Below are 26,758 nucleotides of genomic sequence, written 5' to 3' on the forward strand. Positions count from 1 at the left end.
ATAAAAAGTCTCTTCAGCAACATACTGCTAAATAAGTTTAAAACATCTACTTTTATATTCTTTGAAGTACAAACCTTCTAGGTATCTGCTTTCTTAAATGTGTTTGCAGTAAATCTATAAATTGTAAAAATGGATCAGCACACAAGTGTCTTCTATCCAAATGACATCCCAAACTTGGTAAGTGTACACTATATGAAATAAATTGCTAGCTGTTTATTATTTCTGCTACTGTAAATAGAAGGAATAGTTTTCAGTCCTTTTGTCCTAAATGATAAAAACAGCGTGCCAACAATAAAAATCAGTTAAAAATCAGTTACCAAAAATTAAGCCTCTTTTCTCTACAAAAACCTTTTAGGAACATAAGCTATCACAGTACAATGAAAGCTAAAGCAGAGTTACACCTTCAGTATGCATCATACAATCCATAAAGCATTTAAGCACATAGGGCCATATCAAACCAGTGTCTTCATTCTTCTATAAAGTGACTAGATCTAGAGGAAAAGGGAAAAGTGGAGTCAAGACAAATATACCTATGAATAGACCTGACCAATTTATTCATTAAACTTACAATTAAAAAAAATAGCATTCTCCTGAACAGACTACTGGACAAACTGCAGTAACTCTTGCCAGATTTTTTATAAAGCTAAAGAAATATCAATTCCAACCTGAATTTTTTTAGCTTGAATTTGGCACCACTGATGCAAGGTCTTTATCTGTTATCTGATCCGTTATCAAATTTCTGTGGCTTATAAATACTCAAGACTATGATCGAGCCGTATCTGTTAAAGAGATTGCAGTCCTTTCATTGTAAGATGTATTTTCCAGTCTTCCATTCTTACAACTCTTAATCCCCTTCTCCACTTTTTCTGATCTTTCTTGAATTGCCGACACTGAACTACATGCACATCTGACTAAATGTACCAGTACCAAATAAAAGGGAAACAGACTACATTTTATAGACACGCATACATTTTTTTTTTAAATATTCTCTGACCCACAAAACTTCTATGCTAGTTTTAGTATTAGAAACATATATTTAGGTTATTATCCATGAAGCCTACTAAAATCCTTTTCATAGAGACCTTTCTACAAGAAAGCTTCTTGTCCTCCTCTTCTCTGACCAGTCCTCTGAAGTCCAATTTTTTGTACAGATGTATTATTTTACGTTACATACTTTGCTTATATGAAAACTTATGGCACAACAAAATATAGTAGAAGAAACCCAAGACCTCTGATTTTGGAACTATGAAGGTATTTTGAAACTATGCCTTCTTATATACACAAAACATGCATATGCACACACAGAGGAGTGTGCATTAGTATTTATATAAGCATTACAGATAATTTGCTCTTTACATATGGAAAAATGGTTTAACAACTAGTAAAAACCATAAAGATCGCTGGTGTACGCCTGTCCAGTGTTACAGCTTCTAACTTTTGTTACATACTACAGTCAAAACCCAATCTGCTTTCAGAAAGATTTAGACTACAATTTACCAGTTCTCTGCTCTATTATGTGGGCTGGGAATAGCCTTTCCACAGCCTACCTAGGGTCAGCTCCTCTCCAGCACTACAGCTCCTTTTGAAAACATTGATATATTTAAGTGAAAAGCCATCAACTAAGATACAAAACCCAAGCTAAACCCCCAAACTTTACTCTGAATAAAGCCCCAGTGCTGCTTCCTCAACTTCTGAGTACTGGAACAGGTTGACAACATCCTTGGGAGACATTCAAAAACCATCTGGACAGGGTGGTGTGCAGTCTGCTCTAGGTGGCCCTGCTTGAGCAGGGGGGTTGGACAAGATGATCTCCAGAGGTCCCTTCCAACCTCAAACATTCTGTGATTCTATACTGCTTTTGTTTGTAAAGCTGATTTTTCCCAGCACCGAAAAAGATTCTGAATTTAGTGATCAATAAATCAAGAAACAACTTACTGTAATAATTCATGCACAAAATCAAGTGTTTATTTACTATTTACAAGTATAAATACATTAATGCTACAAGTACTCCGTCATGTTCTTCATTATCATGGCATCTTAGATAAGGATAACATATTATGCAAGCAAGACGCTTTAGTTTTACTAGGCACTTGTGCAGTCACTGCCGAAGTTTAACCAAAATAAATATGGCACACGTCATAAATGATGCTTTTCCATAGTTCCATAAGTCTTTAGTACTAAAGGCAACTGCACATTGGATTTTTGTATTTTTGGTCAAACATACAAGATCATATTATTTTCATCAAAGGGTTCATAGTTTATTTGGTCACAAGTCACAATGGCCTTCTCACCTCAGCATTTTACAGCATCAACAACTTTTGGCTTTGCAGAGAACATTTCTTCCCCCCCCACACCCCGCAAGTCAACTGGGAAGCCATCGCCAGCAGATACTCTCGATGATCTGAATTCCATCATTTCAGTTGCAAGACAACCTTCAAAAAGGAGAAAAGGAATGAGATTAAAGTTGGATGAGACCAAAACTTAAGCAGTCTAGGATATAGAGCTTTTTGCTTTCTGTTATAGTATAATATGCAACTGTATAAACATGTCTTTCCTCTGGAAAATACACCATCTCTCTCTCAGCTCTCTTTTACAACCTCACATAACGATCACTTCCAATAACTGTCTTCAGCACTTATTGCATGCAAACCATTCCACAGCTCCCTGTAATTAAAAAGTAGAATGGTAATTTCCAGGTCCAGTGAGATTCCTTCCACACAAAGCAGAACCGAGGGACCATTTCTAGAGTGATTTCCTCCCTGTGCACACATAAAACTAAGTAAGGAGATGACAACATCCCACAGCTTCCATACAGACCTTCAAGCAGAACAAAAGGAGTGTGGAGACTGCTGGAGTCTGTCCTGGAAGAACCCTTGTTTGCATAGTGTAGAGTTAATGACAAACTACTATTTTCATTTAGTTTTGGAGGGAAAAATCCAGGGGAAAGAAAGCTGTTAAGGGCTCTCACTTCACGAGAACACCACCTGTATCTGGACTAATGCATTTTTCTCACTGGGAACTGCATAGTTATTCAGAGGTCTCACAGCCTCATTAAAGCAACTGGTAGACATCATCTTAGTGTCTTTTTTAATTCAAAATATTAACAATGCTATTATAACTTAGTATTTAACTCTATGAGCTATAGATCTATTATTTTCAGTTGTTACATACTGATGAAGATTTTTCTAAATGTTGGTCTGCAGATTCCAGCTATAGTATCATAACACTACATAAAACATCTAAAGAAACCCCTTACTTGCTAAATGTTATGAAGCAACTAGAAGCTGCTAACTTCTAAAACATGTTGATAGAACACTTTCACATCCATTCTGCAAGATGTCAGAGAATTCCACTTCCCAGATAACACTTAAATATTTGAAGACATTTTCAGATTAAAAAAAAAAAAAGGGGCAAAAAACACAACAAAAAAACCCCCACTTCCCTTTATAACAGAGCCAGAATTAATCCTGAAAGGTAACTGAACAAGGAGGGATTCCAGGGTTTGCAGTTATCACCAGGGTGCAAGTCAGATGACACTTCTTCCCCTAACAATTTTTCTTCAAATCCTCACTTCCCTTAGTCTTTTCTATTAAGAAATCTGAGACACTCCAAATAAAGTTTCACTTGAAATTTTCTTCTTGGGTTACTGTATTGGAATCTTTGTAACTTTCTTCCTGATTTACTATGCCATGGAAATTAAAGCACTCAATTTGAACCAAACAACTCTCCCATATGCATTCCCAGCCACTGACATTTTGGGAAGCTGGGGGAACACTGGAGTTCTCTCCAATCTTTCAAAATCAACTCTCATCTGACACTTTGTCATTTCATTTGCTCCTCCTCGTATTCTCACAAGACTTTTTAATGGTGGTCTGAACGGACTATCACACTTATCAGGATTCTAATTACATTTTTAAAAAATTCTAGACTAAACTGTGCTAAAAAAACCCCTGAAGTCTATCCAAGATAGTCTGCCTTATGTAAGGCTTTCTGTAACTCTGTAGTCATTTTGCCAATGAATGATTTACTTCAGGTTTTAGCAAGATACTCAGAACAAACAATTTCAGTTAAAATAAACTCAGTACATGAGAAGTCAGGAACAAAGGACAGTATCAGTAAAGGCTACCTTATTAGCAGCTTCCAGTGCATTTATTAGGTTCTGCAACTCTTCCTTATTCATCTCTATAGAAATTGGTTTAATTTCACCATTTTCTCTCACATCCAAATCAAGATTGAGAAGTGGCATTTGCAGCATGGAGATCTTATCACTGGAGAGAGCAAGCTATGCAGATTGATGAAACAACAACAACAAAGTGTAAGGTGGAGCCATTAAGTTTAGTCTTTCATAGCACCACATCTGCACTTTATATTAAATGTGTACTACCAGAACAAACATCAACATGACAAAGCTAACTTCTCACAAGTCATCTCTGCAGTTTTGCTTCCCTCCCCCACGCCCCGTTGTTGGGATTTTTGTTTGTTTGTTAATACCAACAATATACTGAAATACTAAAACCTCTCTTCACAGCAATACATTTGTCAAAACAATTTGTTAAAATTATTGGGCTGCAACATTTTTGTTTTCTAGGTGAAAAGAAAGGATACATTTGATCGTGGTTCTTTAAAAGTGAAATATATGAATTCTGAAGTCACTGTATTCAAATAGTTCTGGTAATCAGCAGGTGAGAAGGGTCTTACAGAAGGGGCAGCTGGAGAAAGAGGACACCTTTGTGGGGTTTTCAACTCTCTCTACAGCTGATCAAGCACTGTCAGATATCCTATTTGACAAACACTGATGAAGAGGATTACATACCAATTGTGCTTTCTTTTCCGTTTACTATTATATTCAATCTAGTATAAATAAGGGTTTTAAAATATATTAACATCAAAGATCAGTTGATAATACTGCAGGTCAGTATTGTATACACCTATCTTATTTATTTAGAGAGCAGAATGTGGTACAGCAGAGGATAGACAATGTCCTTGGTAGGATTCAACTATGGTAAGTGGAAAAAAAAAAAAAAAAAAACCACACAAAATCACAACCAGCTCAAGGGGGGGGGGAAAAAAAAAAAAAAAAGGTGGTTTAAAGCAAAATGAATACAATAGTTCAGATATGTATCAAAAATTTGTATCTCAAACCAGGAACAAACTCAAAAAATCCTCCAGAAGAAAAAGTGAAAAGAAATCACAAACAAAAAACAAGAGTTCACATAAGTCTAGTTTATATTTTTGTCAGCAGTAAATGCAGTTAGCAAGAGATCAATCCCTAGTAACAGTTCATCTGAAGCAGATTATGCCGCTATACTTGCTTTTGCAAAATCTTGTCTATTGCGGGCATTGCTCTTTGATTTCCAAAGCTGTTTGCTGCACAAATTATTTAACACTCTTGTCAAAATGGAAAACTATTTAACAGCTCTACAAATCTGTTTAACAGCTCCCATGGATTAACTAAAAATATAAACAGTATAGGTAATGTTGTTAAGTCTTTGATAAAGCTTAATTTAAAGCAGCTGTCTTCATAACCCCAAAGCACCATCCAACTTCAGGCAACACAGTTATCATTGGCTTATTATCAAAATAAGTCTAAAGATAAATGATTTCAAACTAATTATTAAATAATTGTTTATTGCAGGAATCTAAAAATCTGAAAAAAGTCAGAGAAACACATCCTGAATCAGTGTACTACTCTTAAAATTAAGCATTTCTTCTTCCTTTGAGTAAAAATACTGTCTATTCAGGCATCAAAATCATAACAGCATACGAAACTTTCAGGTGTTCCTGAATAACACTCAGTCTCCTTTTAGGAAAGGGATAGGTATTGCAGCTTTAAAAGAAAGGTTTTAAAAAAAAAAAAAAAGAAGAATTTTATTTTTACAGTTTATACAAGTTTCTGGCAAGTCTGTGTGTTATCATGAATGTGCTTTTCTGATACCTATAAAAATTGAACCATGCTCCAGAATGAGCAGGCCTAAGGGGACTGTATCAATAGTTACTTGTGTTGTGGAACACTTCTTTCAAACAACATTAAGGCAACACTCTCACCTTTAACTGCCAGTCAAAATCCTGCAGCTGGGCAGAAGAGATTGCATTTACTCTTTCCACTAGCGCATTCCTGATTTCTTCCTTTCTGCCTTTTAGACATTTTGTGATTGCTTCTTGATAGTTTGAATTTAACTCATTTATCTGCTGAGCAGCCTACAAAAATAAAAATAGCGATTGCTTAAACTAGGAACCACAGAAATAACACGTACCACCTGTAATAGCTGTGCTCGGTAGATATCCAAGCTTCTACCCAGACAGCTGTTACACCGGACTCCATAGCCTCATCTTTCTTATACTGCCCCCAGTGCCTGCTCTCTGTGTTTGATAGTTAGAGTCAGTATTTACCATAGCAACATATGAAGAAACAAAAATAACTTTCTTGTTGTTTAAATTAAAAGAGATCAGAGAACGGAGGCTTTATTGGCCTTCTTAGATGCCACCCTAAAATCAAAAGTCACACACACAAACAATTCAGGTTTAGCTCTGAAAGTTTCTGAACATCAGAGTGGAGACAAAATACATTAGCTTAGCTGAAACAGACATACTGATGTAAGCACTTTCCTATGGCTACACAAGTATCTTTCTTTGATCTAGCTACTAGCAGGTAGTCAAAATACAAGCAATGTGCAAAAGATGAGAATTAAGATTTCTGATAATGGAACAAGTTTTTGCAAAGTTTATACATATTGGAATGCCCTGAATGTCCCTGTCCCATATGATCCTCCACTCACAGTTTAATTTTTTTTTTTTTGGATTTACATACAGTCAATATTTTAAAACACTTCAGTGCAGTAGTAATGAACAAAGAAAGCCAAGCAAGAGTGTGAATTGGTTTTACTGCTAACGAACAGTAACGACAGGTTATGTATTTTAAGGAAAACAGATTTAATTTGGTGGTACTTAAGATATCAATTTAAGTGACTAAAATCGTATTTTAACAAGTATTATCCAGTGCTATTTAAAAAAAAAATCTGTCAATTTCGCTTTTTCTTTTAAAAGTCTTCACAGTATATCTCTAAATGCTGCTCACCTACCTATTTAGGCTTAGTCTGCTACTATTCAAATGCTACATTATAAAAATACTTCAGGACTAAATAAACTACAAGACTAATCACTCCAGTATGATCTCTCAAAGTCAAGCCCAATCAGTGATGAGCCCTTACCTCTTCATCAGATATGTTTTTGCCAACTGCAGTTTTGAAATACATCATCGTTTCTTCTAAAACCTCCATCCACTCCGACAAGCTCCAAATACTGCCATAATCCTGGTATCGAGGATACGCACGGCCACATATGCCATCAACTATTTTATGAAGGAACTGAAACAATGTGATACTTAAGAACATAATTTATGACAGTTAACCTACACCAGATATGAGACTGATCAGGCAATTCAGTTATCACCCCTCCCTTCACTGGGTACTGTCTCAATGCTTCCTCTGAGTGCAGCCCATGCACCATTCTAAAAAGTCATAAAGAGGTAGTCCCTGAATATGAACCGTCCTCCCCTCTCCCCCAAAGTCAATTCACAAGGTTTGGCCACAGAAATCACAATGTGATCCAGATTCACCCTGGACTTACATTTGGACTTGAGAGTTTTGTGCATGACTATAACATACTGCTGAGCAGCAGAGCTGCCACACCAAAGGGCACCTCAGTCACCTCCGCATCAGGATTGTCAGGATGCAAAGCATAACTCAAAGTGCTCATCTCCAAGCCCATGCCTGTGGATCTCTCTAGTCTCCAAAACCACTGTCCTCTAGCCCTGAGGCTCTTCTACATGCCTGGCTTCTTGGCCTGCTGTAGTAATTTTTCTTTGAGCACCGTAGTGAAGCAAATCCAGCCAGTCTGCTACTTCACCGACTGGAAATCGCTGGAGCCTCTCCGGGAGCAGCCGAGAGCTCCCGCACGCAGGCCATCCCCCTCAGTGCCAGCTTACAGCGCTGAGCCCTCAGGCGGCGGAAGACTTGCGCTGGGAAGAGCTCAAGGATATCTCCCATCATCTAACAGCAAAGCGAGCGCAGAAACACCCGCTAGCCGCCCCCCCGGCGTACTTCAGCCCGTACTTTTGGTTTCGTTTTGGAGAGGCCCAGAGAGGCCGGCGAGGGAGGGCAGTGCGGTGGGCAGCCCCGAGAGGCGCGGGGAGGGGAGCAGCACCGCTCTGCAGACCCGCGCAGCCGGCGGGCCCGGCCTCCCTTCACAGGTGCCGGAGAGCGGCACCTCGGCCTCCCCGCGGCGAACACCGCCCTCCCCAGCCCCGAGGGCCGTTACCGGACACCGCCCGACCGGGACTGGGACCGGGGGGCACGCGCCGGCTCCCGCCGCGCCCCCACCCTCCCAAGTGCGCTTCACGGCGGCAGCGGCCCGGAGGCCCCGACTTAACGGAAAGCAGCCGCCCCGTCGGGCGGGGAGGAAAGCGGGCTGCTGACCGGCACGGCGGCCGCGGCTCCGCCTGCCTCAGAGGCGCCGGGGCGCCGTTGCCGCCCGCCCAGTGGTGCGGGGAGCCCACCTCGAGAGCCCGTCCCGGCGGGAGCTTCTCCAGCAGCCGCAGCATTTCCCGGCCCTTCCCCGCCCCCCCCCCGGCCACGTGACCGCCCGGGCGGCCCGCGAGCACGCGCTTCCCCCTCCCCTCCGGCGGCTGCGCGCGTGCGCACGGGCAAAGACCCGCCCTCCCCCGCCCTAGGTCGCAGGTTCGAGTCCCAGCCCCTGCGCGGCGGGGATTGCTCAGCGGGTTTGGAGGGCAAACCGCCGCTCTGTGCCACCTTCAGTCAGACGGCGAATGAAGTCGGAACTCCAAAAATTTTACGAGCTTTTATATGCAATAACACTTAAGCTATTTTTACATTCTGCCTGTTTGGCAGCTTTGCTTTTTCACTCTGAACAGGCTAACTTTCCAACTGGTGGCAGGGGAGGAAGTTCAAGGCTCACAACAGGCGCCATATCTTCTCTGATATTAAATGAAATTGAGGAAGTTAGGAGAAATACTAACTACAGAAGTCCATGGTGCTGGTACAGTGTTTACCATGAACAACTCGTTTCTGCTTTGCCAAAGTGGGAGTCGAAGGCTAACCGGACTGTGGAGGAGGTTTACGGAACAGGTTTTAGCATTAGCAATGGCCTTTCCGTGCCTTAAGTTGATTTGAATGTGAAAGTGAAGAAGCAAAAACGCCCCGACGAGTCGTATGAGAAAACCTGTACGAATTCAAGTCCCAGGAAAACACAGAAATGCACAGAAATTGATATACCTGTAGGCAGACCTCATTTCACTGAAATCACTAGGCTAATTCACAGGCAAACAATTATGCCTATGTAAATATAACACTGGGCTGTAAGAATATGAAAGCAGCTACAACTCTGTACTGGTGGATATAAGGTCTGTGGAAAACCCCAGGGTGGTTAAGTCAGTTTGCAGCACATCTTCTCCAAAGATAGGTATGTGGCCATGTAGGAGCAGTGTGGTGCGTAGGAGTTTTGGAGAAGAAACAGATGGGCAAGAACCGATTTCATGTTTTGCTGACTGTAAACTTTCAGATCCACCCAATTGCTCTCAGGGTTTGCTACTGCTAGTACACTAGATTTTTAACAAAGGCTTCTGGAAAATTGATTCAATTTTATTATGGAGAAATTACTTGAAGCTGCTGTTAAATTCAGGAATAGCCGAAATTGCAAACAAAAAATTATTTTATATAATTTTCAATAAAAATTTCCTTTATTCCCCTAGAATTTGCTTTGTTAGATAATGGGAACCTATCCGATTTCTTTTGACTGTACAATGTTGCACACTACAAATAGAGCAGCAGGGGGAGCTTCTGCTCCAAACAAAACAGACCCAGAGACGGCACAGGAGAAATACGAAAGAGCTCCAAACTTGGAGAGAAGTAAGTTAGGGGAAATAAGGAGAAAGGTAATGAGTGCCCCGCTCAGTTGAAAGGGATCAAACACGTGACAAATGCAAGAGAGAAAAGATGTAACACATGAAGGACAGGAACACATAAAAGAGGACAGGGAACCACCATTCTGTCTGACACAATCTCAGTGAACACTTTCAAAGCAGCTTAATTTTTGCAGGTTTGAAGAATAAAGGGTTTCACTTTTCATAGATGTGTAGTTTAAAATAATATTTGGATTCAGCCTACTGACGTACAAGGAGCAAAGTCAGACTGCGCAAAGAAACCAGACCTGGGTTAGCTAAATCCATGTTTCTGAGCCCATGTACAACTACAAAGTAGTAGGGCATACAAAGCTGGCCTTTGGCAGTTCGGAGTTTGTTTGAACTTGCATTATTTGGATCTGCCATCAGGTCTTAGGCCTTAAAAATACCAGCTTTTCATGTTTCTGTACCACAGCAGCAATAATCCACCCCACCCCTCTGAATGTAAGCTGTCAAATAACTACAAAATCAGAGACAGGGAGGGAAGCTTGTAGAACAGTAAGTAGGTAGGCAAGAGACTCCAGGACAGCAAGAGAAGCAGCAGCTTTATGGGAGAGAAATGCGGAGTGAACTTTGCATTATATTATCCACATTGCTGCTGACTTATAGAGGGTTTTGTTTGCTTTTACAGATTACCCACAACCTAAACTGCAGTATTTAAACATATTTTAAAATTCATCCTTTTGTTGCCCTTGTTTTTGGAGGAATGGCAATAATTAAAACATTGGGAAATAATTTAATAATCAGACATTCTTAATATTATAGTAGCAGAAAGGTGTTTTACACTGCTGTAAGTATATCCAGTTGGGGAGAGCATCTGAGCACCAGTATAACTCTGACCCACAAGGAACTATTAAATTGGTATGGCAATAGAAATAAATAGATAATTCTGCATTTTGCCAACACAGAGGGGCCAGTAAATGGGATTTTTAAATGCAGAGGAAACATGAGGTTGCAGTTCAGATTAAGCTGAGCTAAATGTCAGTTGCCACGGAAAAGGGAGGTCCCACTGGTCCCCCAGCCCCTGTTTCCAGCTCTGCTTCCTTTCCCCCTCCCTTTTGCCAGCATTAGGGTGCCTGTGGCTGCAGGATGAAACTGCAACTGATATGCCTGAAACCTAATTGTTATTTTTGCACTGATTCATTTTTTTCACGGGTTAGATTTCAGCCAGATTGGAACAAAGCATCACTTCGGACAGAAGAGAACTTTGTCGTTGAGACCGAGGGGGAAGACAAAACTACCCCTCTGGCAGCCCACACTTAGATCAGATGAAATTGGTCCTGAAACTACAGCTTGACACATGAATATCAATCAGTGAACCACTTTAATTATTAAACCAGGAATCTTGAAAGCTTTTGTAGAAGCTTACATATAAACATGCTCATAGTGATATGCTACAGCTGAGGGACATTGAAAATAATGTATCTTTATTTAAATTTTACACTCTGACCAGCCAGTGAAGTTCATAATAAGTGAGGCTGGATAAACAACATGACACTGATGTGCAGAACATTCTTTATCAGATATTTGCTCTTCATAATCTATAATCGTAATTTCTGCTGAATGAGAAATCGGTTTCTTAAATTGTTTTACTTGCAAAATTTAAGCACATAAAACCATGACAAATTTTGGTTCTCTTCCCTTCCCCCCCGCCCCATTCTGTAAATATACTACTTGTCTATTCACTCTATGAGACATGAAGAGTACAGTACATCATGCATAGCGGATACAGTCTATGTCCATAGCTCTATACTTGTCTCTATCTTCTCTAGCTTTTTCCAGTAAAGAGATGTAACTAGAGGGAGTTCCTTAAATGTTCTTGATTTCACTTCTCACTCTGAAATTTCAAAATCCTCTTGCTGGTTTCTGTAGCAGTTCTGTCCTTCCAACAGATTGCACTGAAGATCTAGCAATAGCTGTGAGGGACATTCTTGTGGTTCAACATCACCTCAGAGACACACAATTTATATACCGAACTCTGTACTGCCTTTCACAGACAAGAACATACTAAAGAGATCATTCAAAACAGCTCTGCTACACTGCAAGATTTTCAGAGAGGAACTGCTATTGTTGGACCCTCTGAGCATACTTTGAAGTACCAGATTATATATTATTAGTACATATTATTCTAAATCAAACTAGTTATTATCATAGGTTTCTTAAATACGTGTACTGTATACATCTCAACACCTGCCTGCCTGAGGTAGTGGCTGGTATCACACCCACTATTTGGTAGGACAGAGGCAGGGGACTAGTTTAGACCAGAAGAGTGACCTGCTCTATAGGCCAAGAAGCCTGTAGTTGGCTTGAGCCATATACCCACTAAAGCAACAGCTCATAGCTCAACATAAACTGGAGTCAGTAACTGGGGCTGTATGCTCACGAGTCCCACTGGTCACCATCTTCTGTTCACAGCCAGGCAGGCACAGACTTCTTCTGGGACCTGGATGTCTTGCCTTTCCTCTCCTGTCCCCCAGACACACTTCTTCACACAAGCTTCTTTGAGAGGAGAAGGAGGAGCCTTCGTCTCCCACCCAATGGGAGTCTCTATGAATATTCTCCTAACTCTCTTTTGCTGCAGTTCAGGACCATTATTTCTTATCCTGTGTTCAGGGAACATGCAAAAGAGTTTATTTTCATCTGAGTTATTGCTACCATTTTATAAGGAAAAATCTATTGTTACAATCTCTATTCTTCTACATCCCTCTTTTCATGCCTAAGAGTTCTAGGTGAGCTGAATACCAGGTATGCATCAGGACTGGAATTTTACTCACCATGTGCAGGTCTAATGATTGTAATGGCTGGAATGCAAAAAGACAACAACAGAAAATTAATAATCACTTTTAGGGCAGATGCAGTAAAACTATAAGCCAAATATTCCTCCCCTTCTCTAAGCCTAACTCTAAGATTTTAATATTAGTAATGAATGGTAATAGTGTGTTGGTGCTTTTCAAAATTCTTTGGGCATCATAAAAGATAAAAGAAAATGCCATGTGGGTAGATTACGATGACTCTTAGCCCTATTAGTAAACAGCAGTTAGTAGACACTGGAATATGCTGCATAGCAAGTTGCACCAATACATCATAACAGCAGCGGGGAGAAAGCATTCCTAAAACAATAAACACACTACTAGCTACATCTCCCCTCATCCATACAAAGAATTCATGAACTGTATTTATTATATGACTCTGAGTTGAGAGCTACTATGATAGCTACTATAGATTTTATTTTTATCACATACTATTTTAAGGTAACGAAAACAGCTGTTGGTCAAATAGTTACACTGGCAAAACTCTGTTTTTGCTGACAGAGGTTGTTTCAACCAAGGGCATAGAAAGAGAAGGTAATTTTAACAGACCAAGAAAAAGCACAGTTTGTTGATACAGCCACGTCCATGTTAAGAGTGCTTTTGCCAGTACAGCACAGCAGTGCATTTTTACCACTAAATCCCTTCCAGGGTAAATCCAGCCAACTTGCTCTGAAGGCAGATGGCCTTGGGATTTACAAATCTTTCTCAGTCTTGTCAGTCTGTATCTAGTTTGGCAGCACATTGTGCTAGCCAGAATGCCTGGTCTTCTTTGGCGTCTCTAAATAATACGTAAGGGGCAGCTTTTCACATCTATCTCCTACTTCTGCCCTTCTCTTTTCCATTGGAAGTAACAATTGAGTAGACTTCACTGAAGACGTTCTTAGACTCCTATTAAACAACAAATTCCGTCTATCCATGCCTGTATCCAAGCTCAGGAAAGTGGAGTCAGTTAGTACACTTTACACATATAACTTTCCTTGAAGGATATTTAACAACTGTTCCCATTTTTTCTTTTCTGAGACAGACTGTGTGACTACCATACTTAGCACAGAAGTAGGATAAAGAAAAAATTCCAACTCTGCCACTGTATTATTTCCTACCCACTTCATCTTCTTGCATCTGAGTTTCCCCACCTGCAGAATTAAGATAGTAATATCTGACTGTTCCTACAGGTGGTGTAGGAATCCATTAAGTTTGTGGCTTTACACCATCATGTTTATTAACTTTAAATAATATCTGATAAGAACCAGCAGTTCTTCTGTATTTTGGGGAAAGTATGGCCATGGCAGCAAGCCAGGTGTGTGTCCAGAATGATAGAAATCCTTTTTTCTTCGTAAACATACGGCAATATGATATCAAACACAGCAAATGTAGTGCTCATGAGGAATACAAAGAAATACATTGCAGAGGAGAAGGAGGCCAGAAAAAAATAATTTGCAAGTGACATCTTCTCACAAAGCTAACTAAATATTCATGTATTAATTTGAAAAGTAGATTTTGGGAAGCAGTTGTAAGAGTTCTGGACAACTTCTTTACAGTTACCAACTTTTTGAACCTTGCTAACTGTCTCACTGTTGCTGCAGTTGTATAACCTCTATGACCCATGACCTCCATGACTCCTGGGACAAATTCTGCTTTGAATCATATTACTGCAATTCCCCTTTTTCTTCAGCATGACAGTGTCTTAAATTAACAAAGACACAAAAAGAAGAGAGGCACACTGCGTACTGCTTTGCAATGGCAAACAATTTCCTCATGGCTTAGTCACTGATGAGTAAGAGAGTCATGCCAACAAAACCATTATGTCTCAGCTTGCCTATGTATATTCTCTCTTTCTAGGTACAAAAAAATGTTCTAATTTACCTAAAAGCATTACCAGCCAGCTGAAAACATCTGAAAACCCTCTGGCTCATGCACATGTGCAAGACTTGTATAAGGTAGGAAAATGCATGTATTTATAAATAGGGTTTGCTATAGTGAAATAATGAATCTCATTATGCAGGTGACAATAGCTTTAATTAGTATTTTGCTCACACCAGATTTGCAATGGTTTAATGTTATTGCATCGGTAGAGATATTCTTAATTTTCAGTGAAATAGCTGAGATGACATTTGCTTTTATTTAGAGTTACTCTGGAGCGAATTCTAGAGAAGAGCTCTCCATATAATTTCTCTTTGCACTGTGAGGACACAGTCTACTCGTTCTTCCACAAGCCACTGTAAGGAATGTAGTAAGAAATTTTCCTTTCACAGTTTGGAGAATATTTCAGGAGAAATCCTGAGTGATTTAAAATAGAAAATTTACAATTATGTTAATTTTCCTAGTTTTCCTTAAATAGTTCCTCTACCTATAGGAAGAAAATAAGGAGAAAATATAAATTGTTCATTCGAAGACAGGATATATTTTTTCTATATGTTAATTACAGTGCATCATATGACATAAAATCCTAGCAAAGAGCAGTTGTTCTAATATTGTCACATATAGTACTAGTTAAAAGTAAACCCTAGGCTTCCTTCCAATTTTGAACTTGACCTACAGATACCTGTGAAAGTATAAATCTCTCTTGTCTTTACCATGGCCATGGCTTTTCATTAATTAATCTTGGATCTGTGATGTACTGGGCTACCCAAGTGGATCAGAAACATGCATGTGGTAACATTTCTTCCAAGTTAGCTAAAGCCGTCCTTGTGCTTTGCCTTGGTCTTGGTCTATTCTTTATCTTTATCTTGGTCTATACTTTATCTTCATCTTGGTTTACACCGGCTCCAGAAGGTGAGATGATCAGATATAAAATCTGCTTGGACAAAGTTTCACCTTCAAAAATGTTTAAATACATGTGAACAATAAAAATGAGTTTTTATCAGTGTCGTGCGTTGTGGACACTTTTGATCTGATACTAGGTTTCCTAAAATTAGACTAACCATCCTATGAAAAAACACCATTGGATTTTCCCTTGTGGAAAATAACTGAGAGAATCAAAAGCCCAAGTGACATCTTCATATCCATCTGCTGGATTATTTTTATTTGTTCAAGAAATGGATATAGTAGTTGTGACGTAAGTAACTTAAAATAGTGAACAATTTTTTTCAGTAAGTTGGAGTCATCTGTTCAGCAGAAATTATGAGTTAGAAAAACTGTAAAAAAAAGTGAATAGAAAAGAAAACTTGAGAAAAATTATAACCCAGACAATAACTTTCTATAAGCAAAGAGAGAGAAAAAAGCAACATTTACTAAATAGTTCATTTGATATCACTGAGACAGCTCATTTTATTAGCTGATAGAGTGGTTTGATAAAAAGAAGATGCAGAATTAAGGTTAGTTTGTGGACAAGATAAAATCAACAAGTCAAATAACTTGCTTACATATACAATGAAATGGAAGGCCCATAAGTACATATCATAAGTGCGTATCAAGTGTTCCGATGCACAATAAAACTGTAGCAGTGTAAACAAGCTAATAACAAGTTTACAGCTGTAGATAAGGCTGAAGATTAGCCATGGGAAATTGCCACACCACAGTAAACAGAAAAAGAAGGGATAAAGCAATTTATCCAAGTGCATCAAAGCCATCTGTGTGAAATTCCACTTAGCCAGTACTACTTTCCAACCATACACACTTTCCCATAAGTCCAGAAGTAGCAGCATTAGATGGTGTTCCTTTTCTTTACAGTTATATTTTTGTGTCTTCTTATTCAACAGGCCCGTGTTAGTTCAGCAGGGTAGTGAACCTGGATTGTTAGAAGCTGGAGTCTCACTATAGATTACCAACACAGCTTCCTTATTGTAGAAAGTACTAATGCCAAGACATGAGGTAAATTCCTGCTGCATTAGGAGCTGCAGTAAGATGATGACATCTCATTTAAGATGATTTTCTGCTTGTCCTGGTAATTCAGAGCCCCTTAAAAGTGAAAGATTCTTTCAGATTCCTTGTTAAATTCCAGTTGATGGTTACTTTCTGCAGAATGGGCAACAGAATGAAAATCTATAGAACAAAAAGTCCCATCATCTTAGTGACTTTCAGAATGGAAGTTTCTAATACACATGATGGCCAAAACACAGTGAGTGGTATATCAGTAAATGCTACGTCAACAATAATAACTGCTACTGACTGCTAATAACTGCCCTCCAGAACTGGGATATAACACAAGCTTCCTGATTTCTGGCATTCTGCAATTGGCTAAACATAATGGTATAAACCACAGGAAAAGCATGAGGATTGCATGAGTGAATACTACAGTCAGTTACTCCCTTACAACTTGTCTACACAAGCTGCGTCATGGCAATTTATCCAACATTAACTAAGGTCTGAATGGATTTGTTGAACTGCATTACACCTTTGGCTGGACACTTTTATTCAGAATTTATTTAGCCTTCACTCAGTTTGATATAATTCATTCTTATCTGGTTTACTTTAGCAAAACAAAGGTGGATGGATAAACACCAGGAACAAAAAGCACTATTTAAATCATTAAAACAGTGGTCACTGCTAGTATAGGAGCAAATGGGTATGAGATTGAGTTTAGAAGCTACAAGATAATTCTTAACCCTCACAGCAACCATACTCTGGAACAGTTTTCTAATACAGTAATATGAGCAAAACACCTAATTACTTTTAAGATAAAGCTCAGTGAGTTTATGAACCAGATTACATGGCATGCTTGCAGTAACAAGGGAATAGATTCAATGACCCAGAAGGTGCCTTTCAGGAAAGTTTCCATGATAATATTTACATAGCTACTCCACTCTCACAAGATTTGCAAAATGTACATAATATACACAGAATATATCTTGTCCTGTAAAAATATAAAAACAAGTGTTAGATCTTTCAAACTGAGCATGTAGTCTTAGAATCACTAGCAAACACTTCCACGTTGTGGTGTTTATTCTCCCTTGTTTCAATTTTTTATTTGTAACATGGAAGTAGTAATACCTTCTTGTCTCACAGGGAGCTGTGAAGGAAAATTCATGAATATTTATAAAATGCTCACTCCAGTGATGAACACAATCTCCTCATGAGAAAATCAATAAACCCATACAGATTTAGACAGTGTACGGTAAATAAAGGTTATAGCCACACACAGACTAGAACAGATAAACAGCTGTCTCATTCACTGTGCATCCATCATCCTGTAAACTGAGTCAGACTGGGGTCCTGTCAGGAAATATATCTGAGGATCTTGTAGTAAGAGACTACCTTAGTGCATATGCACAACAGACAGCTTTAATTGGCACTGGCAAAATCTGAGTTTTCACATATAACATTGGTTAGGACTCTAAATACATCATTTAGCCAATGATCTTGTAAACAATAATTCAATGTAATTTAAAATTTAAGTTTTTTGGTGAAATCTCTGCTACAGTTAAATTATTTGGGTTTACTGCAGAGCTAAGGAGGAAAAAGGTAATCAAATTACTGGGTGATAATCAAGTCCCTTTCTTGCTACAAATTATGATTAATATGTTACCACATCTTCAAAGATATTTAAAGCGGAGTGTATATCATAGTATGTCACTATTTATACTGTAAATACATGACAGATCTCTCAGGTACATCCACTGACCTGATATGAATGCACCTTGTACTTGCTAAGCTGGTCCAGGAGCATCCACACTGCAGTAATGATAACCATCTATGTCTACAAACCCAAATCCCCACTGGCACTGCTATTTATGTGGATTTGCCACTGGAATGTCTGGGGAATCATACCCAGATTCTTAGCATTTCATTAACTTGAGGTGCTCTGGGAAATGTTTGATGGCATGCTATGACAAATTTCGCTCTTCCTTCCAGGTCTTCGTGGGAAGGTTTTCAGTCTGCCAACATGTTTAGTTGACAGTTCCCATGATGTAAGTTCCTCTCTCTCATGTGCCCCAGCCAGTGCCAATATGAGCACAGCTGGATGAGCTGTTCATGCTTGTACTTGCAGAGTTATTGCAGCCATGAACAGATAGAGAGTTTGAAGAACACAGAAGACCAAAGAGCTCTCCAGCTGTGCTGGAGTCATCAATGGCTCTCACGTGCCCATAGTTTTCCCTTTTCATGTGGCTATTCAGGAATTAATATGAAAGACACCTGCAGACCTCTCTAGAAGAAAAGGGGTAGATCTGTGTGGATGACATTCAGTGTTATTACATCCACACAGAAAAGCTGTCAGTGAGATTTCTCAATCAAGCATTATCTCTGGTGACTATCTTCATAGTTACTCTTCCATAGGATACCTGGGAGAAGACAGTTTAATTACACTTCAGACATGCTGGATGGTTGATTTACATGCTTGGGATCAAGACCATTTGTACTACTGGACAGTAGTACAAAAGGGTAAAAGTGAAAACATGTATGTGTAATGGCCAAGTCAGGCGCCAGTAAAGCCTCCCACCCACCCAATCAGACCTACATCTCTAGGCAGCTCATATACCCTGCTTCAACACATCTAATTAAACTGCACAGAGTGCTGCACTGAGGCAGCTATGCTCCTTCTGGCAGCCAATCTAGCTCATTTATGTTTTGGTCAGGTATTTTTGCAGCACACTGATGTGCAGGCCTCATCGAGGCCATTGTTATTGCTGGGCAAACAAGGGAAACAAAATGATGCCTTTTGTAGTTGCAAGCTTACAGAATGGACTGACATGCATGAAAAAATATGAATGGGAAATGTGGGACTCTGCGTATGAATTATTTACAGCTCCGATGTGATTACAGAAGAGATGGCTATTTTGTTAAAAGCTGTGTGATGTTCTCTTCTTTCTCAAACACCTATGCTAACCTGAAAGTTCCAATAAATCAATATGTCAACCAATTAAACAACATTAAAGTAACTGTTTTCTGGCAGGCCTACTACCACCACTTTGGGTCTTGCAGCAGCTCTCTCCGCCCTCCTCAGAGTTGCATCCTCTTTCCTATAGCACCTGAGCCAGGAAAGGTGGTGGATCCTGCCAAGGAAACAGAAGAACTCCGTATCTTTTCCTGCCCAGAATAAACCTGCATAATTTCAAGGCGGACTTCCTTCGTGTAGATGTATTTTTACTCCATCTGACACACCAATATGTTTTGAAATTCCTGCTAGCAGTATGGGCACTTCAAAGAACAGACCATCAGCTGCTGTTCACTGAAATATAACCAAAGCATTTTCAGTGTGTGGTCAGGGGTGCGGGGCATGTTAAAATGCAGGACAACAGAGGAAAATGACGCCATGCACATGGGAAGGAGAACACAATGAACTACCACTGCTCAGCACAGCCCTCCCAGCACTCTGTTAGGAATTCATTGTTGATACAGGACAAGTACTGGTAACTCCAGTCCATTTCAATAGGGACCAAGGGCTCTGCAAATAACTTTTTCTGGGTTTTTTTCTTCCTTTTTCAGCGGAAGATGGTCTTGGAGTAGGAATCCTCTCACTTTCATGCAAAAGGCCATGTGATTTCATTGTAAGGGGCAGCCTTTAAGAGTGCTCTGGAAGGCAGTAAGAGCAAAAAGGACAGGGTGGGGCTTGAAAAGGGCTATTGATGAAACAACTCACTGAGGTTCCTGATGGCAGTGATTTGTTTAAGATAATTTGGGCAGTTTCTCAGTAGCCAGAGGCTTACTTCCTAGAAAACAAGAGAGAGTGTTTGCTAAACTTGATTAGCCCAGTGTCTGGAAAACTTGATGTTTAGACAGGCTGAGCTGCCTTCAGTGCCAGACTGTCCTGGCAAAAGATCAAGAACATCAATTTCCCTGACAAGCTGTCAAGGGTGTCAGGTTCTGTCAGAGCCGCACTCCTGCCACGGCCTCCATCTGCTGAGGCCTCAAGGGAAAAAAAAAAAAAAGCCTTTAAATGATAACTAACCTTTGGATGGGCAAGCGCTGCGGTCAATGGAGATTGTAAAAGCAGCTCTGTTCATTTTTCACTTTGAAAACTCAGCTCCTGAGCATGGCAGGAGAAAAACGGGTGCACAACTGCTGACGCCTGGGCATGACGGCCCTTTGCCTGCACGCAGTCCGTCGTGCTGACTTGGGACTGGGTTTGCCCCCGGCTGGGGGAAAGGGCTTGCTTGGCAGTACCTAACCTCGCCTCCCGAAGCGGCAACCCGGCCCCTACAGCAACGAGCAAAGCTTCCTCACACTCACCCGGGGCCGTGGGGTGTGCGGCGCAGCCGCTTTTGGAAGGGTCCCCCGCCGCAGTACGGCCCGGCGGCTCCTGCCTCAGTCACTCCCCAGGTGAGAAAGACCAGAGCGGAGAAGAGCGGCAGAAGGCCGGCAAGAGCAGCGTGAGGCGCGGAGCGTGGAAAGCGGTGCCGGGGAAAGGAGGCGGAGGCGGCCGGGGCGGCAGAGGGGCGCGGCGGAGGCGCGCAGCACCGGCGGGGCGGGGCTGCCGCGGAGAGGGAGCGAGAGCGGCAGACGCGGGGCGAGGGGGGATCGCGGCCATTACGCTGGGATGTGCGCGGTGCTACCGGTAAGCATGCCGGGCCGGGCGGGGGGTCAGGCAGGCAGCCTGCCTGCCTGCCTGCGGGGCCGGGTGCGCGGCTAGCGGGGTAGGAGGACGCCGGTGCCGGGCTCCTGCGCCGAGACCTGACGGGAGGGAAACGTGGAAGCAGCGGTCGTGGAGGAACCCGCACCGATTCGCGAGGAAGCTGTGGCGGAGCCACCCGCGTCGCCGTACGGCCATGGGGACAAACGAGCCGGCAGAAAAACGGGGCTGCCTGCGGCCGCCGGCCTTCGGGCCTCGCAGCCGGCCTCGCCTCCGCAGGCAGCCGCCGGCAGCCGGGTGCCCCCCGCCGCCTGGGACGGAGGCGAGGCTGCCGCCCTGAAGGGGAGTGCCGCCCTCCAGGCCCTGGGCGAGGCGCCTCAGTCCTGCCGGCGGCCTGGGAAGTTTTGCCGGGCAGGTGCTGCCCCTCAGCCGGAGGGAGAACGTGAAGCGGTCGGTTCTTGGCGTGAACAGGCAAGGTCGTCACGACCGACCTGTCCGTTTTCACCTCCCAGCCGGACTCGGACGTGGAGGGAGGTCCCCTCTTCCTAACCGCGGGTGACATTTCGAAGGCGTCAGGGCTGTGGTCCGGGCGAGTGCTGCGGAGGTCGAAACGCTCCCCCCCCCCCGCGAAACCGGGCGGCGGCTGAAGCTCTGTGGTACCGCGGGCGTCGTGTGCAGCGGAAAAGGGCGGTCTGTGCGATTGTGTTTTTAAATGTCCGCTGGGCCACGAGGCTACCCCTGCGTATGTTGATCTCATCGACTGGGCTGCTCTGGAAGCAGACCGGAAAGAAAAGGTAATTAAGACCTTGACTCCAGAAACAAAAGCCTTTGTTTTAATAGTTCGTGGCGGTGATTGAGGGAAAGGGTGTAAGCTTTTACGTACTTCACAGATTTATGGCAAGGAAGTAGATTTAGGTCCATATAAGTCACAGGGAAATCCCTGAAGCTTCAGGAAAGCATGGAGGGGTGTGCAGTGCACACGGTCAGTTACAGGATTAGGCCACAATAATAATTACTGGGCTTAGTAATGAAAAAATGTTCACAAGGATGGGAAGGAAAAATCAAAGTTCCTAAAAGGAAATTATTGTTCTGTCGGAAGTACAGCTATTGAAGAAAAATGTACTTTTAATATCAAAATTACTGTTATTTTCATACAAAAATAATACTTGTAGGGTATTCGTGTCTCACCAATGACCATAGTATTGAGAAACCTCTTATTTAAAAATATATTTATCTTCATATCATCACCAAGAGATAACAGAATTGTCATTATCTGTGTTTTCGTAAGTGATGGATTGCAGCAGAGAGGCACTAAATGGTTTCCCCAAGATCAGAGTGGAATTTAATTCTCTTAACTCCTTTGTGTGCCCCAAAAGATGGTCCGAAGCCATCATTTTAGACTGAATCTTTACAGTTAGTCTGTGGGCACTTACTATTTACAGGAGCAAAAGCTAAGACTGACAGACAAGGATCACATTATTTTGTTAATTGCCACTGCTGTGGGTGATCTGGATTTCAAAGGCAGTAGCCACAGCTGATAAATATTTGTAATGAAAACTAGACCAAAATCAGGACTGAATGCCCTACATAAGTACTCAAAGACACTCACTCTAATCTGACATTCCTGTCCCACCTCTCTGTGCTAATATGACTACTTTCACAGCTGTAAGCTGGATCAGGAAATCCAATGTTATTGTCTTTGAGGTAGTTAAAGGTCTTGCAGATCAGTGAGTTGAACCAGGTTCAGTAAGTACCAGATGGATTATGAGGGAGGGGACAAAGCCAGGAGCAGGAGGTAGGAGAAGCAAGAGCAACTCCTTTCACTGTTAGCTTTTAAATCAGTTCAGCTACTTATGGCGCTGCTTCTTTAGTGTCCTAAATACTTTAGAGGTTACTAGGGTCAGAATTTGAGCATTCTTACCCCCCTGCATTTTTTTTCTAGGCTCCTATATCTTTTGGCTTCATTTTTAATAATAAAACTTTTAAAGATACGCATTTGTAGTTGAGCCCTGAATTGCTGTAGGACACTTCTCTCTTTCAGGCCTGAAATATCCTCTCAAGAGGCATGTTTTGTAGTGTTGGAAAAACTCTCTAGTGGTTAAAGTGGATTCACAGGTTATTCCTGTCAAAATATCCTCAAGCAGTAGACAGGTTTTATTGCTCCATGACAAATATCTGATTGTATTCCGAAGGTTATAGAAGACTCAGTTTTGTCAAAAATTCACTGCAGTGTTGGAAAATTATGTTCACTGCTGTCTTGAATTCTGTTGGACAGTGTTGTGGCTGATGACCATCTGTATCACACCTAATTGTGGTTTCTGTAATGACTTTTAAAAGCCTTGTCTTGTCCGTATAAAGCCAGAAGCCATCAATATATACTGATATGCTGTTTAAAATGGGTACATATACTGGCATAATTTCTGCTGTCACATTAATGAAATTAAAATACATTTATGTGTTCCAAGTATAGGGACGATGCACAATTCCTGTGTTGGACAGCTAATAGTCGAAATCAATGTCATGAAATATTAAGTGAAGTCTGCAAGATCTGAGCCTGATTTTAGACCTGAATATAATAAACGGTACCGAAAAAGAAGTAAAAAGATAATGAGCGTGGAGATGAGTAAGAAAGGCAAGGAGAGAGGCAGCAATACTAAAATAAATAGAAGTGCCACAAAGGATTTCATGAGGCTGAAACAAAAACTAGACACCTGCATAGTTTGAGTCTGACCCTCAGAACTGCCTCTCCAAAGGGATCTCCCACTGAAAATCTTAAAATGCCAAGGAAAAAATGCGATGCACAGCTTATGTTCTAAAACAGCACTGTAATTTGCAGCTGGACTGCATGTGAGGAAGATGCTTTACTGGTAGAAAGTAGGAGCTGTGCTGAAGCTACAACACAAATACACTGGATCAACACAACAGCATTGACAATTAAAGTGCTGTCAGCTGTAGCATTACTGTCCCTTTGAAATATGCAGTTCTCACATCGGTTGTAGCTGTTATTTCAGCTTCTTAAAAATCAGAAGGCTTTATGTAAATTGTTCATATTTAAGATACACTTTTGGTAGGTATGATTGCAGTATGCTTAAGGTAGCTTTAATCTGTTTGGCTAAAAACTAGTGAAGCTGCACTGCTACAGGCCTTGACGTGAACCGTCTAAGTCTGCACAGTACTTGAAGACCTTCATAGAAATCTGTACTGTTGTGACTTAACTGCTGTTAGTTATTGGGATATTAAGTAGCTCAGGTTATGCCCACACATGTAGCATCCACATTTCTGGCTTCCAGTGTTGGCAGAGAAGTCTGTTTAAAACCAGAAAGCCTTTAAGATAAAATCAAATCTAGTATAGTCATTTAAGGTGAGCTATGAAGGATTTTTTGGATTTGGCATTGTGCTCTTTTTGTAACCATATGTATAACGTCCTTTCCCAGATCCTTTGAAGAACCTTAGAGCATTAAACCTGAAAACCTCTCCGGATGCCTTGGAAGTTTCTGGAACTCTTGAAGAGCTGATAATGTAGGTGTCTTAGAAAACGAGAATAGGACTAGTCAGAGACCTAACCTATGATTTTGGGAACTCAAGTACAGTTTCTTGCTGTAACAGGTACTTTCAGTATAAATTTCAATGAGTAACCTAGACCTTGTCTACACAACAGAGTTTTGGCCCTTTAAAGAAATCAGCATAGTTAAAAAAACAATACTGCCAATATGGATCCATTTCCTTTGAAACTGTTTACTGTAACTTAGGGAGTGTACATTGACTACAAAAAAAATCACATCCTTTTGCATCATATGAACACCAGTATAAATTTTTTAACATGGCCTTAGTCTTACTGTGAAATTAATGTGAATTTCACCCATATCAAAACATCTGCAGTGATTAAATGCTGCATGACCATAAGCTAAAGATATACTTGTGAGAAAAGCCGGTCATAAAAGGGTAAGGCTTAACCTGGAAGGTTTTGTTTTACAGTTTTGAGAGACTGATGTGGCACATGAGAACAGGGCATAAAGTAGAACTTCTCTGATGAATGGAGAAGAGGATATAAAACATTTACACAAATCATAGCTCTCCAGGAATCTTCAGTTTTATTTTGGAATTGGTTACCTGTGGCAGAAATACATGATTCATCTGAGTTTTAAACCTAAAATTTGGTAGTGTATGGTTCAGTTGTGTCTGTAGGTAGAAGATCTGATTGGCATCCTAAATAACTTTACCCAAGGTTGAGGAGATTTTCTGCTTTTATGTACTGCTCCCACACTGCAGCACATTAATAAGTACTACTGCACGTATGGCTTACTATTAAATTATCTTGCGATTGACCTTGTGTCAGGGCCTTGGCACTTCCTGGGTTTTAATGCATCCTGCTGATTTTTTTAGTTGTGAAGAGCTACTGATGGCTAGCTTAATGTACTCAAAACCAACAAATTTCCTTTCCGAGATAAGGCATTTCAAGGCTTGCAGGTTTTCAGTGTTGCCCATGCTAAATCAGACTTTGTAGGTAGGAGTGCATGGCAAAATACTGCCATAGCATTTCACTTTTCATAGTAACATCTGCCTTCTACTCTTAATCCAAGAGTTCTTAGCATCCCCTTTATGAATATAACTCAGAATATGTGGCTGCAAATAACCACGTATTTTTGTTAGAATTGAAGTTTTGACTCCTGCAGGTTTTTGGCTGTTTGTTCCATAAATTGGCAGCACAAGTCTCTTATCCAGATCTATTTAGCATATTAGGGTGTCTCTGCAGATTTCATATTGGCTTGCAAAGACATGTTACAAACTTGTGAAATTGCATGTTACAGAGAAAGTAGCAAACCTTAGGAGAAAAGAAATATTTGTTCTTAATTTGTAAATTAATCTTTAGGCCATGGCTCCCTTAAGCTTCTCCATTGTCTAATGGCTTCTGAGTTTTCAAAGATGATTAGGAGGTGTTTTTAACGTTTAGCCTGTATTGTTCTGACAGTGTACTCCTGTTGTAATGTAGCGATACAAGTGCTAGTGAGCCCGTGCACTAACACTTACTAAGAGGTTTAAATGGGACTTTGTGTGGATCAGGGATGATCCACTGTTCCATAGCTTTGTGTAGTGTGACCTCGATCTGGGTTAGCATTTTTTATCTTCCCTGGTCACCCCAGAACCTCAGACCTGCAGAACATCCTGAAATATTCAGGTAGGGAGCTAAGAAAAGGGGTGTTGCTGGAGAGATGTTGTCTGAATTGCTTCCCTTTTAGGTGCTGTAGACATTTTTCAGGTAAGATAATGCAATTTTATTGATTGCATTTCTGTTTGCCAAGAATCGATTTATTACTTCCTACTGGAAACAGGCCCAGATGACACAGAAGGCATACTGCACATTGTGTCCAAAACTGTGCCTGAGCAGGAACAGGATAGAAACACACACCATACACATGCATGTGCCAAAAGTCTGAGGAACATTCTTGTGAAATATGTCATTTACCAAATGTATTTTACAAAGAATTTTCTGAAAGAAGAACAAGAACTAACTACTTGGAGATCACA

General features: G+C 40.9%; 2 protein-coding genes across 3 annotated transcripts in view; one reads left to right on the forward strand and one right to left on the reverse strand.

Moving 5' to 3' along the window:
• Positions 1-1,935: 1,935 nt before the first annotated feature.
• Positions 1,936-8,599, reverse strand: COMMD8 (COMM domain containing 8). 2 transcript variants are annotated; one of them, XM_050896068.1, is made up of 5 exons: positions 8,555-8,599; positions 7,209-7,364; positions 6,046-6,198; positions 4,127-4,282; positions 1,936-2,432 (listed from the first exon to the last, which is right to left on the reverse strand). In XM_050896068.1, exons 1-5 carry the CDS (start codon positions 8,597-8,599, stop codon positions 2,412-2,414), a joined length of 531 nt encoding a protein of 176 aa, XP_050752025.1. In that variant the 3' UTR covers positions 1,936-2,411. The 2 variants fall into 2 exon arrangements, with proteins under 2 accessions (XP_050752025.1, XP_050752024.1); XM_050896067.1 differs by lacking the exon at positions 1,936-2,432 and having other exon boundaries at positions 4,094-4,282.
• A 13,362-nt stretch (positions 8,600-21,961) lies between these two features.
• ATP10D (ATPase phospholipid transporting 10D (putative)) overlaps positions 21,962-26,758 on the forward strand; it is a 54,293-nt gene continuing 49,496 nt past the window's right edge. The window contains exons 1-2 of the mRNA XM_050895686.1: positions 21,962-22,026; positions 24,667-24,751. The gene's annotated coding sequence lies outside the window, so the exon portion shown is untranslated. The remainder of the gene's footprint in view (positions 22,027-24,666; positions 24,752-26,758) is intronic.

This window comes from Gymnogyps californianus, chromosome 4 (genome assembly GCF_018139145.2).
Source record: "Gymnogyps californianus isolate 813 chromosome 4, ASM1813914v2, whole genome shotgun sequence".
Classification (NCBI taxonomy): Eukaryota; Metazoa; Chordata; class Aves; order Accipitriformes; family Cathartidae; genus Gymnogyps; species Gymnogyps californianus.

Excerpts from the sequence above, each read along its gene's own strand:
- COMMD8 (XM_050896067.1), bottom strand. The coding sequence starts at position 8,599 with ATGCTGCGGCTGCTGGAGAAGCTCCCGCCGGGACGGGCTCTCGAG. Across the intron at positions 7,365-8,554 it reads CGCCGGGACGGGCTCTCGAG|TTCCTTCATAAAATAGTTGA; the intron begins GTGGGCTCCCCG and ends ACATTGTTTCAG. Across the intron at positions 6,199-7,208 it reads AAAACATATCTGATGAAGAG|GCTGCTCAGCAGATAAATGA; the intron begins GTAAGGGCTCAT and ends TTATTTTTGTAG.